The sequence below is a fragment of the Falco biarmicus genome, chromosome 5 (assembly GCF_023638135.1).
Source record: "Falco biarmicus isolate bFalBia1 chromosome 5, bFalBia1.pri, whole genome shotgun sequence".
In the NCBI taxonomy this organism is placed as follows: Eukaryota; Metazoa; Chordata; class Aves; order Falconiformes; family Falconidae; genus Falco; species Falco biarmicus.
The window spans coordinates 34,757,666-34,776,604 of record NC_079292.1 but is presented as its reverse complement, the minus strand read 5'-3'; the positions used below and the strand labels follow the sequence as shown (position 1 = coordinate 34,776,604).

Here is an 18,939-nt window from a genome sequence, read left to right as displayed (position 1 = left end):
CAAAATTGGAATTTACTGAAGCAACTTAATTTGACTTTACAAGTAACAAGTATCAATGAAGTTTGTTTAAGATTTCCTAATAATTTCTAATTCACTTAAATTTTATTTTTAATATATTTTAGTAATACTGGAGCACCTAGTAGTGACACTGAGTTTTACCTGAAAGATTATCTAGAAATCATCTTGGATGTTTTTAATAATTTCCTGGCTGGAACAGGTCAGCAAATGGATATTTCATCTTCTCCCTACTTCTCCAAATATTTGACATTTCAAGAGAAGTTTCCATTCTTAATCTTTAGATTCTGAATCCAAACATAGAGTTCAAGACTTTGAAGGCACAGAGTCCTGAAAAGCTTCCAGTTCAGGCAGTTTGCCTTTTTTTTCAGAAATGTTAACTTCAAACAATATTTTTCCGTTTTCATGCTTGTGTTAATATTTCTGATTTTCAGTTAAATGACAAAACAACTGATGAAATCACACCCTCCCAAGAGAACTGTTTTCATGAAAAGACAGGAGCTTTAGCTGTGGTTTTCCACATCACACCCCATGATAATGAAGCCTGCAGAAGGCATTACCCTTCTTAGGAAACCCAGTACCTCAACAGGTGCCCACAAACTCCGTGAGGAGGCATTTCCCACAGCTTAAATCAAGGTTGTGTGTACCCATGCAGGTGTCTGTACACATATGCAAAGATGTCTCAAAACTCACCATTGCAGTCTCCTCATTTTATTGCACATCTTAATCACCCAAGCTACTAGAGTCCTGGGGTGCACTAGGTAGAAGAGTGACTGAAAGATGGAGCACTACTACAACGTCATACCACCCCTCTCAGTCACAGACACGTTTCTAGCTTGATAAGCAGCTGGGAGAAGGATAGAGATATAAGGGTTCTTAAAATCCGTGTGCAACTATTTTTTTGGGGTGCAGTCCCTGGCTCAGCCAGCCGTAAGGCCAGCTGCTTTCACAGGGTGGTGTAAATAGGCTGAGCTAGAGCAGCAATTCCAGGCCACTAGCTACTAGGCATTTGACTCTTTTGTCTTCTGAGTAATCTCAAAACAGGGTTTTTTTTTATCACATTTGTAAGGGGCAAACAAATTTCTCAACCTCAGAACTGCTAGCCAAAAATCATCCTGCATGGCTGAAGCCCACCAGGACGTACACCACACGTGGGAAGAGGACAAGAAGCCACTGTTCGAGTGTTCAGCAGTACAGGGGCTCACAGTAGATTTCCAAGAAGCTCCTCCTGGGCACCATACAGTGACAGACTGTGGCTGCAGCCAGCCTAGCGAAGCAAACAGTGCTTCAGAGTGCTCCCAGGCACTGATCATGACTGTCTGTCCTCCTGCGCTGTTAACAGGGTCCTTGGCACACTTTTGACCCGTGCCAACTAACATTTGCCTGAACTGTTCCCGAGAGCCATCTGGCAGTTTGCATGCCCCTGGGACTGTCCCCAATAGGCGCTTTACGTACAGCCACCTCTCTTGGGAGGCTAGGAGAGGTCACTAGCGTCACACAGGCCACTCCAAGCCAGTTGGCTGCAGGATCTGGAAGCGTTCCCAGCCACACCAGATGCGCTGTGGAGTCCTGATCTGAGTCTGCAGCCAGATTCCTGGGATAACCCAACAACTCCTGCTGGCCCTGACTTTTTCCCACCCAGCATCAGAGCCAATCTTTCTATAAACGTAGCACTGCCAATGGCTGTTTCACTGGACACGGCGTGCTGGCATCCTGGCCCACCATCTCGAATGCAGGTTTGCCAAAACACCTGAGCAGCAGGTTTGGATATGAAGAGAAGCACTAAGGATTGAAACTCCCAAAGCTGCAGAGATGTCCTCATGTAGGACTGAGCAGTGGGACGGAAACAAAAGCTGCTAAACTGTGCCTTGTAACTTTTCTGGTTTGGTCTTGCTGTTGCCGCACAGGGTGCTTTGTATCAGTCCTGTAGAAGACCATACAAGGGCAGAATTGAAAGTGAGCTCTGGGAACTGCTGTGCCGATGTGTTGTAATCAAGCTTTTACAATAATCCTAGCATTTTCCCCTGTGGACTGAAGGGGATATCCTGCATAAAGGGCCATGTTTGAAAAACATGGCTCGCAATAGCCAGCTATATTTTCATTGCATCCACTTCTCAGAGCCAGCTTCTATGTCACTTGCCATTACTTAAATGAGGCTTTAGTCAAACTCCTGTGAAAAAAAACATGATAGGGTCCATGTCACCACGTGCTAGCAGAGGTGGTGGGGCTGCAGGTGACTCCCTGCTGCCCATTATATCGTCCCCAGACAGGCTCTGTCCCCAACTCCTGCCCGTCATTACCCCATATCTTGTGGCAAGGCTTGGCTGTGGCTCCCTGCGTAACAGAGCCGGGTCAGAAGAGGAACACGATAGGAGCGGGAGGAGTGCGCCCCGTCTTTAATCCACCATGCTCCCGATCAGTCCTCATGTGCTCTCACTTCTCTGCCTCCCCTGCCTGTTATGTGTAGCCCCTTTTCATTTGGTTTTACCTCTTCTATTTTAAACTTAAATGTCAAGAAACATTTTGTCCTTGACTTCTTTGTCTGTGGTCATCCCCTTTGGTCCCTTCATTGTATTCAGGCCCTCATCCATTGCAAGAAGAGTCATGTAATAGCTATTTATTTCAGAGGAAAGGATGACCTGGGAGAAATCTCCTTCCCAATACCATCCCTAACATTTGATTTAAAGATGAATGAATGAGCAAGGCATTACAACAAGATACTTAGGAATTCCTTGATCACAAGGTACATCCAGGTTGTAGCCGGACTTGTTCCTGAGACAAGACTCAGAAAAAGGAAAAAAATACATGCTCCCTTAGAAACCTACCGGTGGCATAAAACTAAGTATCCAGTCATATTTAATTGATCAAAAAGTGCAACTCAAATGTTTTTCAAACATCTAGCTTCACTCATTTTAGAGTACCAATAAATTAGTCCTGTTTACAATTCTGTATGAATAATATCTTTTCATAATCTATGCACATGGTCATACCATTCACAGTATGTCACAGGAAACGCCAGTGGGATACAGTCCACATAGCTCAAGCATTTGCTTTGAAAGGTTTAGACATTTTAAGTGAGCTTATGGTGAATTTCATACTGGCTGTTTTATTTACATGCTGCCTATCAGAAAAGATCAAGCATTTCTGCTTCCCTAAACTAGCGCTCTCTGGAATACAATAGCAGCTTTCAAACTCACCACATGTTATCTATATACTTTCAATTATAAATAGGGTCATGTTCATGAGCTAATGGGTTTAGTTCTGGAAGTGCCAAAACTTTGATCAACACATGTAAAACAATTGGCCACAACCAGCAATTTGATCAATGCTTTATACATCCGTTTGCATTACCTGCAGTATGGCAGGAAACATAACTGCTGCTGAAGCCTTTTTAATATCTGCAAGAGGGAAGACAGTACTTGGAAATTTGAAAAAGATTAGATAACAGAAGAGCACTTTAGACAGTCATTCTTATGAGCACTTGGAGGATACATAGTCCAGTTATAGGACCTGCAGCACAAGTTGTAGCTTCTTGATTTCTTCCAAGCTTTAATTAAACAATAATTCAACTGCCTAGAATTTCATTTATGTTACAGCAGTTCTGTTTTTCTTTCTATGTTTTGTATTCTGTTTACATAGCCAGTGGTGGGTTTATATTTGGAAACTTCAGCTATAAAGAAAATCAGTTCCTTGATTTGCTACCAAATATTGGTAAGGTAAAAATCCTGGTCTCTTTGACGACAGCAGAAATAGTGCCATTTCAGCCACAGGATCGCACACAAACAACCGGCTGTTGGCTTCACTGTGCAGCCAGGCATCCTGTGAGTAACTCCTGGGGAATCAACAGGGACATCAGAGCTGCTCAGGCAGGCTTCCTATTCAACAAGATGTTAAATGTAATACAGTAACACAGTTTGAATAAAGCCTCCATTCTTTAATCAATGTAACTGTCAAACTAAGGCAACTGTAACTTCTTAGTTTACATACCAGCATCACCCAGGGAAGAAATTTACTTCTGACTGAACACAAAGAAACCTCATCTACTCATTCAAATTATACCTTATTTGAAAACACAGGCGTAGCATGGTTGTTGCCCGGGGAATGGGGGAGGTACAGCATGAGTATTTCTAAACATTTCCAGCCTCACCCATTTGTTGACAGACCCTTGAGTTATTTTGGAAGCTCTGTCTCTGCTGCCTGCCATGTCAGTTATTATATTGAAAATTTAATTGTACAAGGGCTTTGACACTGAACTTTATAAATTTGTTCCAACTGACCTTGTCTCAGTTATTTGCCAGCCTGGCACAGAGCCTTAGCAGTCATTATTTGTTCTTGTGCAGTAGGTAGGAGCAGCATGGAGCAGAAGATAGAATGGACCTGACATTTTACATGACTGCAAATGAGAAAGCAGCTTTAAATAAAGGGATTAGTATACCCGCCAAAAGAGTATGGCATTTCTCTCAAACAGACCAAATTTAGGTTGTACAGAATTACTGCTTTGTACCCTGGGTGTGGCTGTTTGTTTGTTCTGTAGTGTTTTCAAACATCTATTTAAATTTATTTCTGTTTCACCGTTCACTTAATTACTCCTCTGTACAGACATCTTCAAGAAAAGTTTCAGAACGTGGCTTTCGTTTTCTGAACAAGGCGCAAGTCAGTACAATGCATTAAAAGCAGGAAAAGTGTATCAGGGTACAGATAACCACCTGGATGCTTCACAAAGTTTCCAAAATCTACTTCTAAATAGACTTCTAAATCTTTCCTTGAAAGCATCACAATGGGAAAGCAAAACAGCAAAAGCAAAAGCCAGTGAATATATGACATAATATTTCTATCACCACATCTGCAAAAGATTCAGTAGATTTAATCCTTATTCACACAAGTGTGAGTGCAAGATATCACCTGCAGATTCTGAAGAGGTATGATGTGCAGTTGGGCTCCCTCTGTTGGCTCTGCAGCAACTGAAGTGTATTTAATAACTTCTTTTTCAAAATAAATACATTGCATTAGCAACGCTAATCTCTATTTAAAAATACATTTTGCTCCCCTACTAAAAATTGTCAACTCTAGTGCTCATTAGAATCACTAGAATAAACAATATTTAAGAAAAAGTAAAATGGGAACAAAGACTCGGAAGTGAGTTTTATTTGTGGCTTTTACAATAGGTGTCTAATGTAGAGAAACACAAATCATCTTGCAGCTCAGTGATTTATAGGTTCTGAAAGAGAATCTGTGGATGAGTTTCTTGTGCTTTTTTATTCCATACTTTCAAATAATTGGAAAAGGAAATCAAATTCATACCTGGTCTGTAGAGAGGCTCTGCTCAAAAATTATCAGTGTGTGCTCCCACTGAGCTGATGGCTCCAAAGGAGAGCTGTCCATGGAGAAACAGCTGACAAGGAGACTTGTAAACATGATTTGAGGTCTCAGGGGTGAGGCTGCAAGCAAGATGGAAATGTAGAATCTCTGGGAAATTAAAAATGAATGTGGCAACTCATGTCCATGCCTTGGAGTTGTATTCTTGGTGATAACTTCTGATGGCCATTGTGTTAAGTCCACTGTTCTTTTCTCAGAGTCAATTTCTCTATTTCTTTTTCTCCTAGACGTCTGGATGCCAACCACATCAACTATGTGCCCCCGAACTGCTTCAATGGCTTGGTCTCCCTTAGACACCTGTGGCTAGATGATAATTCTTTGACAGAAATTCCCGTCCAAGCTTTTAGAAGTTTACCAGCACTTCAGGCAATGACATTGGCACTGAATAAAATTCATTACATACCAGACTATGCTTTTGGAAACCTCTCTAGTTTGGTAGTTCTGTAAGTCTTATTGATTGCTTTTTTAGACACAATCTCAGCTTCTTTGCAGGGCTTTGACCTCTTTGTGATAAATTACTTGAAGATGCAATGTTTAGTTTAAATGTTGCTTGAGACAACCTTTAATAATTAAATATTTCCCTATTCCCTCCCCAGCTGGCAAATGACAGGTAAATAGGTATATAGATGGGTTAATTAAACGTCTCTTTTATCTTACAGTCTTAATATTAAATTGATACCTTGGGGCTAGGAATCTGCACTTTTCCTTCTCCATCTGCACTAGGCTTAGTGATACTCCTTTACCAAAAGTTCCATTTCATTTGTTGCAGAAAATGTTCTTTTTTAAGCTTTCTGGACTGTATATGTACTACAAACTAAAGTTTTAAAAAAAATCATCTTGGAGAAACAGATTTTTTACATCTTTTACATCTTCCTACAGTTAAACTAGCATTTTCTAGTTTTGATCTAGCACTTGTTTTGATCCAGCTTAAAAGTTTCCATCTCCAATAAAGAGCTATGTAAGGGAATTAAAAAATCACCTTATCTGGTCAGCAAAACAAACAGGAAGGCATGAATTGTGTGCCCTGTAAGACTCTAAGGCTGAATGAGGGAAGATTAGAAATAGGAAATGAACTGAAGCCTTTCTGGATGACTTGGAAAGAATGCTGTCCAGCAGAAAAAGTACGCATTTCCCTTCATAGAAAGTATATGTAGGTTTGCGTTTTTATGTTTGCATAGCAGTTCAACAAAATGAAACTTGCATAGTTCACACCAAAATCTGGAAGGTACACAGTTTCAGCTTTTTATCTTCTGGGAATGTACCAAGTAGAAAAAATTCTAGACTGGCTGGAGAAACTGAGGTGGAGAAGTTATTTCAGGATAACTTTGAAAAATGCTAGCATTATTAAAGAGAAAATAACATATTCAAGCTTTACAAGCTGTCTGAAACCACAGTCTGTAAAACAGTGTATTTTAGCATATTCTAGCACCAGTCTAAGCATTGAACCTGACATACGCCAGGGTTCTTTATTGGCAGTTATAATCACCATCTCTGCCTAGTGCTTGATGTATTCATATAAGCATATAGGGCATCAAAAATGGGGGTAACAGCTGCTTTGTGTGGCAAAGCCTTTGTCTTCTGTTTACGTGAAGTATCAAACCCATTCAAGGTAAAGAGTAGATGGATTTGTCATTTGACTGAGCTTCTAGACTTATCTCATCCATGCTAAAGACAAAACACTGTCTTGAATGTTGCTCTCTAGATCCCAGCCAGTAATACAGTGATAAGAGGACAGTTAAGAAATGCAGAAGAAAATAATTTCTTTTCATGCCCTGATTGCTTCTGCTCAGTTAAATTTTCTTATTTTAGATCTGGCTTGCTTATTTCTAATCTCCTGGGCTTCATATTGATTAATAATTGAATCATTCCTCATGATCGACAACATCTGATATTTTTGGCCCATCAAAATCTTTATGTGTAGCTCTGTGTTCTTTTGTTTGCTATTTTATACAGTCTGGCAAATTTTCAACCCAGTGCAAAAATGCATGGCAAATTGGAGCAGGTTTGAAGCTTTATCATTAGACATCCAAACATAATTGGAGTTCAGAGGTGTGCTGTTCATGCTAACTAAAGCAATTAAGTCAGTGTAGTAAAAAAAAAAAAAAAAAGGTTGATTAAGTTTCTTCCTTGGAAAGGAAAACCCCACAGAACATTTGCATTTTGCCGTTAGAATCCCTGCCTTCTATGGGCAGGTAGACTCAGTTTCTGTAGGTTCTGCAGAACATGCAGAGACCCTCCCTCTGATCTATAACGCTATTTTCAGAGCAGAATGAAGCATTGAAAGGAAAGTGCCTGGCAGCCCCTCTTTCACAGCCCTTCTTTTCTTTTAAGGTGCTACTCCTGTAGTTTCCCTCCACTATAAGGGTGGAGTGTCAAGAATAAAGTAAAAGGAAAACTGCTGGGAAAAAAGGGCATCCTTTAAAAAAAAAACCCTGAATTGGCTCCAAGTTGTATCTTCTCACATTAACTCACGGACTAGGTTTTTTCCATGTTGGTTTAAAAGACTTAGAAATAGGCAGTACTCTGAGCCTTTGTGCAGGGGGCTGGTTTAAATATATAACAAAATTACTTTCATTTGCGAAACGTTTGAGAAAGTAGTTGATTTTTATCATTTCAAAGGAAGTCAAGTTACAGCACTTATAAGATTGGTTAGTTTACTCATCTCAGTGAAGCTGACTTTTTTGTCCTATGGCTTTGTGTCTTCTTTCATTCTGCAAGCCTAATGCCCATTTCTTGTCTGCTGTATTAACCATCTCCTCACCTGTGCCTGTTCTGTGCCATACCCTCTAATGCCCTCAGAATATACATCTTCCAAATATACACCTCACACCCCACACACAGTTTTTAAGACAACATGTTAAATAACCACCACTGAGAAGACATCTACAGTTACCCAGTGTTCAATATACAAACCCAACCTGGAGCTCCAGGACATACCGTTTTTAAACAATCTAGGTGGTTGTAAAACAAATTCCTTCTACGAAACCAAATGGAAGCCTGCATGGGTGGGGAGATACCAGGAGAAAGGCATGGAGGGTGGTAGAGGTGCCTCCTAAACATGCTTTTGCAAAAGCATGACTTGCATATAATCAGTGCATGCCTGAAAATAAGTTCCTTTTGATTTAACCATCAAAATGTTTTGCTTAAGTCCACTGTGTGCAGTGTGCTTTCCTGACTGTGTGCTTAATGTTCCCCTGCAGACATCTCCATAACAATAGAATCTACTCCCTGGGAAAGAAATGCTTTGATGGGCTCCACAGCCTAGAGACTTTGTGAGTTGACCTCTTATTTGTTTCCTTTTTTTTAGAGTGTTTTCATTAATATTCTGACAGAATAAAAATAGCCTAAAAGCCAAATGTGTCTTTTGGCTTGCCTAATCACTACAGGATCTAAGTAATGGTTTACAATGACTCTATGTAGCAAATCCCATTTTTTACTAGAAATTAGTTTGCCTTTTTAATAAGCATTGTCCATTGATAAGTTGTTTGAAGGACAGTTGAAAACTGTACTAAGCATTGAAAAAGAAATGGCTATTCATAAACAGTTATATTTTCCTAGTTTAGTACTATTTGTTTGTCTTTTTTAATCAATAAAGCTAATAGCTGCATTGGGAAATTGTTGCAATGAAGAGCTTTAACATTAAGAAACTATCTCATCACAGAGGAGAGTTATAAAATTAGATTGTTTGGGGTTTTTTTTATCCCTGGAAAAAGCAAAAGTACCAGGTAGCCAGATTATGCATGTGTTTTACAAGGGGGAGGAAGAGGAATGTTTCAGTTTTTGTCTTTAAAGAGGTCTGATAAAGAATAGCACTGGCAAAGATTGACATTTCCTCAAGTATTCACCATAGTTCTGTTCAGACCCATTCAAATTTTCTTGAATTTTCCAACAAAAAATAATTCTACAGAACACCAAACAGGAACACAGTGCTGATGGTTAGTGCAAACTATTTCGCTAGGGTTAGTCAAATAAAGATGTCTGCTAGAGTAGCCCACAGACCCCAAAAATGCTACAGGGATAATAAAACCTTGTATGTCCTTCCCCCTGGCACCTGCCACAGTCAGCTGCATCATCTTCAGAGATTTCTGATATTTTACCCAACCAGGAGAGAGGCTAAAAGGCCTGTTGAGAGGAACAAATAGACAAAGTTTGAAACATTAAGAATGCTCATCTAAAGGGGACTATTTGTTTTACTCATCCACAGAACTATGTACTGCCCACTTTCATGTTTCATTAAGATCAGAAAGCAAGAAGTTTGGGGCTTTTTTATTTTTTTTTTTGTCACTAGTTTTGATTACATTGATCCCTTGCCACTGAATTACAATTTTACAATTTTGACTTTTAGCCGGCTGTGAGTTGAGAGGAAGTCCCTTAGTGTAGCTCCGGAAAGGGGGACGGGAAAGGGAGAAGGAAAATGTAATTGTTTTGGTTTGTTTTTTTAAGTGAGATTCACATGGCACTTGGTCAAAAATGGGGAAAAACAGAACAATGGAATAAGTAATTGCAAACCCAGTCCCAGCCACCTGGCATGAGACAGATGAAAACATAAAGGACAGTCAGGAAGCTGGGGATAAGTGTAGGTGCAGCCACTTCACTGCAATAAGAGAATGCAGCACTTGCCTCAAGCGCAGTAATTCCATACTGTATAGACCAGTTTCCAGATAGTTTCAAGATAATCTAAAGAGATCTTGGTATAAGCATTGGACGCCAGCTTTAAGATCATTTGTTTGCATCAATGCATAGGTCTGGAAATCACATATCACTGGAGGGCAAAACCAAACTGTACATGCCTGTAATCTCTTTCTGTCAATGAGCAGGAGAGAGAGATTTACAAGCAGGAAGGAAAGCCTTGTTGAGTTCAGACAGCAGTTTCCTGCCTGCATTACTTCAGCCTGATACTATTTCAATTTCAATCTATTGTAAACTGTGATTTGTGTTTTGACTGTTCAGAAGGGCTTTTGCTCAAGTTTTTCAGACTATTCTTCACAAAGCAGCACCAGAGAGCATCACACTAAACTGGCATACCTCAATTTTAATTTCAGCGTCTCCTGAGTGCGAAAGGATGTACATGTCATGCTGAGGGCAGAAGCAAATTATAGTCCATTTCAGCCTACCAGAATAAAGTCTAATTACCCGCAGCACAAGCAGTTCTTAAAGCAGAGGTCACTACCCTAGCTAAACTACTGTTTTTACAATTTGTGGGGTTAGAAACATTCTCCATATGAATACTGATGAATCTTAAAATAACAATACATTTAACAGTAATTTAATGAACTTACTGTATGTTTTCACACATGTTTTAGCCCAAGGAAGATTTCTGCCAATCATTTTTACCTTCCAAACCCCAGTATCTCTTATTTTTACCACTTTTCTATTGGGAAAAATCTCTTCAGAGATTTTTTCATCAGCAAAAAGGAAAAAAGAAAGACTAATACAGCTAGACAGTGAGTCAGAGGCGAATGAAGCCTTTATAGTGAGATGTATTTGCCATGTAAAATGCAGCTCGCCATACCAAGTTGTTGAATATTCTGTGTGATTTTTTTTTCCCATTAATACTTTCAAAGAAATGAAAAGGATGGGCAATTTACAAAACAGCAAATCCCTTAGTAGTATCTGAATCCACTTAAGTTTTCTTTATTGCAGAATAGCTAAGATATAACTAAAAATAGGATGCTGATAAAAAATAGGAATGACAATGTGCCCTAAATAGAGTTTGTTGGAAAACATCCATACACTTTTGAGGATTTCCTGGCTTTGGGCTGTATGTATTTATTCAACACATGGAAGATGATATTTCATTACAAATTCCAACAATTCTGTGTTATCCATTATGCAGTGAATAACCTAAATAATGCAATCTATTTTCACACAGAGATTTAAATTACAACAGTCTGGACGAGTTCCCCACCGCTATCAGGACACTAACCAACCTGAAAGAACTGTAAGTACAGAGCTGATATTAGGAAGGAGGATGTTTTGTCTAGTCTGTGATTATTTTTTTTAAGGCTGGTGATTTTATCAGTAATCCTTAAAAACTGATATCCTAGGAAGAACTAATAAACATGCCGACATGCATAAAAGATAATTTTCAACATTCAGTTTAGAGCATTCAAGTTCTGACAACATTTGCTTTTATACTGCATTGTTCAGTGTTTTTTTTTCCAGGAACTTCATCCTTGGAACACAGTAAATAATAAACACAGTTAATTTAAGTCCCAAACACAGCAGTTGGATTTTGCAAACAATCCAGACTGTCACAGTTTCTAGTCTTAAGAAGAAGAAGGCGTGGCACCCTTTATTAGTCCAAAAGGTTTCTATGTCTTTACCTCCTTCCCTCCCTCCCCCCTATTAAACTATAGCAGTTTCTTTTCAATATAAATAGTCCTTTGTATGCTATAAATACAGCACTTCTGGATGCACAGACCAATGAAAAGAGCTAAGTTTCAGTTATAAAAAAATGAATGAAATTATATTCACACATCATACACACAGTGTACACATCAATGCATATGTTCAGAATTATTTCCATTTGAATAACTTACCGTGTTCCTGGTTCCATCAGCATTTTTTTTTTTTAATAGGTAATTATATACTATTTGGACATGGTTGTACTCCTGCTACGTCACAAACTGATCTTAAAGATGCTTTAAGTAGCTACCTAGGATTTTTTCCAAAGCAGGGATCCCCAGGTAGTGTGGACTCCAGCTCAGCACCTGCAGTGTTGGCAGACTGTGGCTCTGGAGGAGGGAGTGGGGCTATGAATTTCCTAGCCCATCCGTTCTCAGTTGCAATTTTGTCATCTTTTGGCTAAAATAGTTGGTATGAAATCTAGTGGCCTCAAAGGATTGCCTTTTTGCTGACCTCTGGAGTCAGTAGCCAAACATGGTTAACCCAGGTTTGCAGTGAATGCACCTTGCCCAGTCCAGCAAAGTGCCTGATGTGCTTCAGATTACTTACTGGCCCCCACAGGGCTTCACCTCTATGTATCAGTTATTGTTTTAGATAAGCTCCTGGGTGCAAGAAATCTTTGGAGTGTGAAATTGCAACCTGACATCCCAAATCCAGCACGGACCATGAGACTATGTGCTTCAGTGCTTGCTTTGGGCTCTGCAGGCTGACCTCATAAGTACAAGAGGTTGTGCACGCCCTGCTGTTCCCATCCAAGTGGGAGCCCAGGAGCCCAGGCCCACAGGGATTTATCTCACTGCAGGACCACCATAGTAAGGGTGTTTCTGGATGAGACCTCATTTCTCTCTCAGAATTTGTGCCTGGGCTGAAAACACAGACTGACTTTTTGTCTACAGCTTGGAAGCATCCATGACAGCAAGTCAGAGCTGGAGATCTGCTGGCAAGTGACCGGCGAGTCAGAGACATATCTGTTTGATGCTACAGGGACACCATTGTCCCAGATGCTCTGTACTATAAGGTCTCAGCTGTAGGAGTAGTTATCTCTCCAAAGTAAGTGGGTATAGCTGCTACTCAAAATCAATGCTTATGTAATGTTTTCCAGACTAGATTTTGAAGATACCTGTAGAAGCATTTTTCCCAGTGTGGGCTTAATAAATAAAGTCTTTTTACCCAGGGGTGCAGATAGATTTTACTGCTCTTTGGCTTGGTATGTGAACTGGCAGGCTGTAAAGTGCCTTCAGTTCAGATGGGTTTGTATCACTTGGGTAGAGTGCCCCAGGACACGGGCTGCAGCCATGAGCATGCTCTCTTCTGACCAGCTCAGAAGTGCTTCAGGCTCTCTGTGCATAATGCACTGGAGTCAGCTCTTCATCAGAGTGGTGATGGGGCTGCTCCCTCACGCTAACTCAAGTCAACATGGTGATGAGGTGTAGAGGAATGAAGCTGGGTTAATTAGCATTGATAATATACAGCTGTGGGCTGGCTTCAGGGGCGGTGGGTTGGCCGATGTAGATAAGATGCAGCTGTGGCTGGTTAAGATGTTGGGCAGGCGATGAAGAGAGAGCAGCCAAGGAAGAAGTGAAGAGAGAGGAAGAAGCAGAGAGAAGAGTGAGCATGCATGCCCTGGATGAGGCAAAGGCAGCAGAGGGACTGTATGAAGAGTACACGGGTATGAGATGGTAAAAGACCTTATTGCAGCTGGATGGTTGGGAGAGTGCTGCAACAATGAGGGGCCAGATACTGCCCTGGGAAGCAGTCATGCCTTTTTCTTAGCTTTTTCTGCCATGCAAGGAAACCCATTCCATACAGCCACCAAACCAGTCTGTTTACTGGTTCTAGATTAAATGGGATCCTCATATTGTTTAGAGTCTGTGTCTGCATGTGATGCAGTTTTTATTGCATACAAAAGAAGCAGGGATTTAGAGCCTTGCTCTGTAGCTCATCAGCAGTAGCACAATGCCTAAACAAGTAAAACCAATAATGTGGGACCTGTTCAAGTAAGGGCCAAGTGTGCTTGCATCAGTGAACAATTTGAGGCTTTCTAAGTGCATAAATTTAAGCTGGGAAGCCTTTTTCATACCCGACTGAACTAATGGGAGTTTCCCACACAAATCATCATTGTTCTTTTGAAATCTTAGTTGTTGCTTTTGTTTTTCACAATGGAGAATTACTCATATAAATAAAGTGCAGTAATTAATGATGAGACAGAGATTTGGCCTTCTATCCGGCCAGCACAACTACATTGAATAGTTCGTTCATGTCCACATTTGAAACATTTTAACAAAAAGGTGGTTACGGGAAACTTAACATATTACAATATAATGTATAAAATCATTTACTTGATAAATTTGTGCAATCCATTATTATCCCAGCAAAAGAAATAGTTATAGTTTAACAAATACGGGGGGAAATATAGATACTAGCTTATTTTATTTAATTATTAATATTGAAATATTAATGTTATTAGTTCATATATGTGTGTGTATTTACATTCTATCTATATACATACTCACATAGATTTGTAGATACATGACATACAGCTAAGAAGCAGTTTCCTGCTGAGGGCTGAATTTTAAAATGCCATTTTGCAGTTTACTTCATCTGAATGGTTTTCTTCATTTAGAAAAGTGGAGAATACCAGCTTTTTCATTGCTTTTCTTTCGCTTTTTTCAATTCTGCCTTATTCCAGTAAACCAGGACATACATACAGACACTTTTATCACAAACAAAAAAAATTACTGTGCATTGGGAATACAGATTATGCCTTCACTTTCTTTTTCTTAATGTGTAAACCGTTTTTCCTTTTGTAGGGGATTTCATAGCAATAACATCAAGTCAATACCTGAGCGTGCATTTGTGGGTAATCCATCACTTATTACAATGTAAGTGATAAGAGTCTTTTCAATGACTCTTCTTATTAGAGAATGTGAAACTAAGTATCATATTTGTGGCTAATTGTCAAATAGCTCTGCTTGTAAGCACATCATTATACAAGCAAACAGGCTTATGTCTTGCCAGCTTCATGGGAAGAATGGCAGTTTGCATGCTCTATTTAAGCGAAGTGAGGAGTGGTCTCTGGCTTTGACCTTTTATTTGAACTATTTCTTCTAGTCTCCTAGCATTACTGGCGATGTAGAAGCTAGCAAAAAATTACTCTTGATGGATTCCAGTCTGAGTTCCCATGGTCATACATGAGGATGCATTCAATGGGCAAACCTCAAAATAAGATATTGTAAAATAAATGTAAGAAAAATAGTGACTCATCTATGAGCAAAAGCAGCATGACTTTAACAGTGCAAGGGAATCTGTTCTGACTTTTTCACCTGCTAACCGTAAATTTGTCTTAGATCGTAACAAAGTTCTTCATATTTGGATTTCTGTCTTTGCAAACCTGGGAGGAAGAGGGAATAATTTGTTGACTGGCTTCTGGCTTTACAATCAAGAGAACAGTTACTACTTGCGTATTTAAAATGTGAAATGTGATTGATGGATATATATTGGTGGGTGAGAAAATCCCTGAGGTATACCTCTGCTATAACCAGAGGTGCATAGCCTGTGATTCATCATAGAGAGTTTACTCATTTGCTTATTGTATAATCATGTAATATATTTAGAATTGTCTAAAATATTTTTCATAAAATGTCTTTTTATCCTCTTTTTGCAGACATTTTTATGATAACCCTATCCAGCTTGTTGGAAAATCTGCTTTTCAACACTTACCAGAACTCAGAACTCTGTATGTGTTTATTTTTTTTATCTAATTGTCTTTATACATTGCAATATTAAGAGTTTTCCCACACTTCCCTCACAACAATTGTATTGAAATGGTGCTTTTAAATTCTAGGACTTTAAACGGTGCTTCACAGATAACAGAGTTTCCTGATCTGACAGGGACCACAAGTCTGGAGAGTTTGTAAGTGCTAGAGAAGTATTTTTGCTTATTTTTTTTTGGATGCTGTCTTATTCTAAGGAATATATAATGTCCTAAAAAAATATACTTGTTTTGCAATCTTTAAAAATTTATCTTTTTTTTTCTTTCAATAAATACTTTAAACAGGACACTCACAGGAGCACAGATCACCTCTCTCCCCAAATCAGCTTGTGACCAGTTACCTAATCTCCAAGTGCTGTACGTTTCAGTAAGATCATTAACTTTACACTAATGCACGAGATTAATGGACAAATGAAATCATTATGATTTCAAAATTACCCAATTACTGCTATTTCTGTATATCATGTTACTTCTTAGAAATTCATCTCGGGGAGTGTGCTGCCATGTTACTCAAAATGTTCACAACCCACTTATCAGTCAGTATTTCCCATATGTTGCTGAAAAAGACAATTACTTTGCATATTTTTAGGAAAGGGTAAAAGAGTTCTTGTTCAAAAATTGTTTTTTTCAAAAAACAGCAGAACTGCCTGATTTTCATTCATTCTGTCTCTCCTGCAGTAGTCTGGGTTTTTTTTCCTTACTGAGGCAGATAATGCAGTGAAGCGAATGGAAATTATAATTGGGTAGGGAGTGCAGTTTTGTGTCCTTATGCTCCTCTTGTAGTTTCTTTTCCAACCAGACATAAGTAGCTGACTGAAATTTTAATAGACTATTCCTTAGCATAGTTGGGGAATAGTTTTAAATATTCAATACTGTTTTAGCTTGGAAATTTCCTTGGAGTTTGCTTAATCACTAATGAAAGTAATCATTGTGTCTGCTTCTTTGAGAATGAGCCAACAGCACTTTCCTCTATGTATTACATCACTAGGAATGTATTTGGTATTAGTTCTCTGTCCAACATTGAAATAGCATTAATTATAACACATTATTTGAATGCCAGCGTGGATGTCATGAACACTTCCATAAAAAATCAAGTTTTAGTTGACTTGATATAATTCTTTCCAGAATGATAAAAGACTGAAAGTGCGTTGCCAGAAGAAAGTCTGCACACAGACTTGTTTTAATATGTCCTGTATTATTAAAAAACAATAAATAATATCAAAACAGAAGGCAAATAAATACTATAGTAATAAATTTTACAGTTCAGAGTAGACTAGGACTGTCCATCGGAAATTCACTTTTTTTTTTAGTACCACCCTGTATTATTAGAGCTGATATTTAAAAGGTTGAGGAGCCAGTTTAACAGCAATTTCATGTACTTGGTTGCTCTTTCCCCATGCCCATCAGATTGGAATGAGCCTGCCAAACCCATATTTCGGTTTGCACGTGAGTTTTGCTGGTGCCATGAAGCATGACAGTGCACTGAACTCCACAAGTTTCTTGGACACTGCCATCTTGAAGGGGCTTCCTGGCTCAAATGCATGCACAAACACTACAAGCACAAACACTGCTTTGAAAGACAATTTGTGCATCCTACCTAGCCACCAGTACTTCCAAATGTGAATGAGTATGCACAGAGGCTTCCTGGGTGTCTGCACTCCTGCAGTAAAGGTGTATGTGAGAATGCGGGCCCAGCAGTCCTCAAGAGGCTGCCCTCAGCACAGCTGGGTATGCAGCTCAGCAGGGGAACTAAAACCACTTGCTCTCTGGTGCTGCCAAGAGCCTCATGTATTAACAGAGTGGGAAAAAAGTCCTTAAACAAGTAAAATATTTCCTGGAGCTCTTAACAGAAACCAAGGGGAGAAGGGTTTGGGGTTTGTTTTCTTTTTCCTGTGTGTGACAAGGTAGTGTCAGTATGTACAAAATATAAGCTGATAACATACTTTTAAGAAGACCTAAGTCACAAATCTGTGCGTGACAGAATAGCCACAGTCCCCCAGACATACCAAACATTTTCTACCTTGGCCCTAAAGCCTGCAGCTCACTTGAATTCTCCTGTCATGCCTGATTTGGACCACAGAGTACCTGTGAAAAGTAAAAAACAGAGGCCATAATCTTTCCTGCTATAACAAAATATATACATATATTGATGATAGACTTTGTCCGTATTAAAAGCAGAGTAGTATACCTTAAAAACACACACGGCCATTACTTGCACCGCTTCCACAGATCAAATATATAATAGTCTAAATGGCTCTGTTGGAACAGTAACAGTGAAAATATATTTTTACCAAGGAATTAAACAGGTGAAGATGAACCAGTTTTAAAGAATTTGAAACAGGAGTGAAAAGAGATTACTCTTTTCATGATAATATTGGATAACTGTGGAACAGGACATTTATCCTAATTACAGGCATAGGTTATTTTTTTCTGTATTCTTTTACTAGCAAATTTCCCATTCAGTTTTCCCTGAGCAACATAGGATAAGACTGTTGGGTGGTGGGGGTGGGTGTTTGGTTCATTTTTTTTTTTCCCTTCCCTTTTTTTTGCAAATTGCCTGGGTTTGGTTTTGATTAGTTATATTATACTATAAATCAGTCCAGATGTTTCAGTTATTCTGTAATTTGTTGAGTTTTGGCTCAAGTCTTTTTAAGTTTTTTTTCCCCCATGTAGTGATTGATTTCAAAGCCAGTTCCAATATTTTTTTAACCATTTCCCTCGGTTATAACAGCCTAAGGATCAGAGGCAATAGTACCTAATTAAAAGTGTATAATGGAAAGCTGATTACAGTCCATTGTGATTGTTACCAGAGAAATACAGGGTCTTCTCTGAAAAAAATATAGATATATGTATTTTGTAGATTATTTTAAATGGTTTAGATATTTGTCAGAATTTAAACATGATGAATATGAAGTCTGTGATGTAAATCCAATACTCCTTATAAGCAGATAGCCAATATCATTACTGTAAAACACTCAGCAGAAGCCTACACTTCAGGCAGGAAGTCTTCAGACAATGCAAGGGATTTGCAAAAGTAGGATATGGAGTTAATACATCTTGTCTTTTCTCCTCTTCTCGTCTCCTCAGTTAGAAATCAAAATCTGACATCTGAGAGATGATAAATGAGTTTGCACATTTCTATTCTTCTGTGAATGTGGATAAAACAAAGTTATTTTAAATTGAGCATGAAGGTAGAAAATGAAAGATCCTTTTCTTTTAATGTTACTTTGATGATAATTTTTACTTTTCTTGTGTATTACAGGGATCTGTCTTATAACCTGCTGGAAGATTTACCCTGTTTTACTGCATGTAAAAAACTCCAAAAAATGTAAGCATCAAACTACCCTAAAAAGCCTAAAAAGAAGCAT

The 18,939-nt window shown here is 38.9% G+C and overlaps 1 protein-coding gene across 3 annotated transcripts in view; it reads left to right on the top strand.

The window, feature by feature from the left end:
* LGR5 (leucine rich repeat containing G protein-coupled receptor 5) overlaps positions 1-18,939 on the top strand; it is a 93,210-nt gene that overhangs the window by 58,822 nt on the left and 15,449 nt on the right. Inside the window, exons 5-12 of one of the 3 annotated variants that reach the window (XM_056341009.1) lie at positions 5,619-5,834; positions 8,592-8,663; positions 11,264-11,332; positions 14,610-14,681; positions 15,464-15,535; positions 15,644-15,712; positions 15,857-15,928; positions 18,834-18,899. In XM_056341009.1, coding sequence (XP_056196984.1) covers positions 5,619-5,834; positions 8,592-8,663; positions 11,264-11,332; positions 14,610-14,681; positions 15,464-15,535; positions 15,644-15,712; positions 15,857-15,928; positions 18,834-18,899 — 708 coding nt within the window. The remainder of the gene's footprint in view (positions 1-5,618; positions 5,835-8,591; positions 8,664-11,263; positions 11,333-14,609; positions 14,682-15,463; positions 15,536-15,643; positions 15,713-15,856; positions 15,929-18,833; positions 18,900-18,939) is intronic. The other 2 variants (XM_056341010.1, XM_056341011.1) reach the window with 2 other exon arrangements.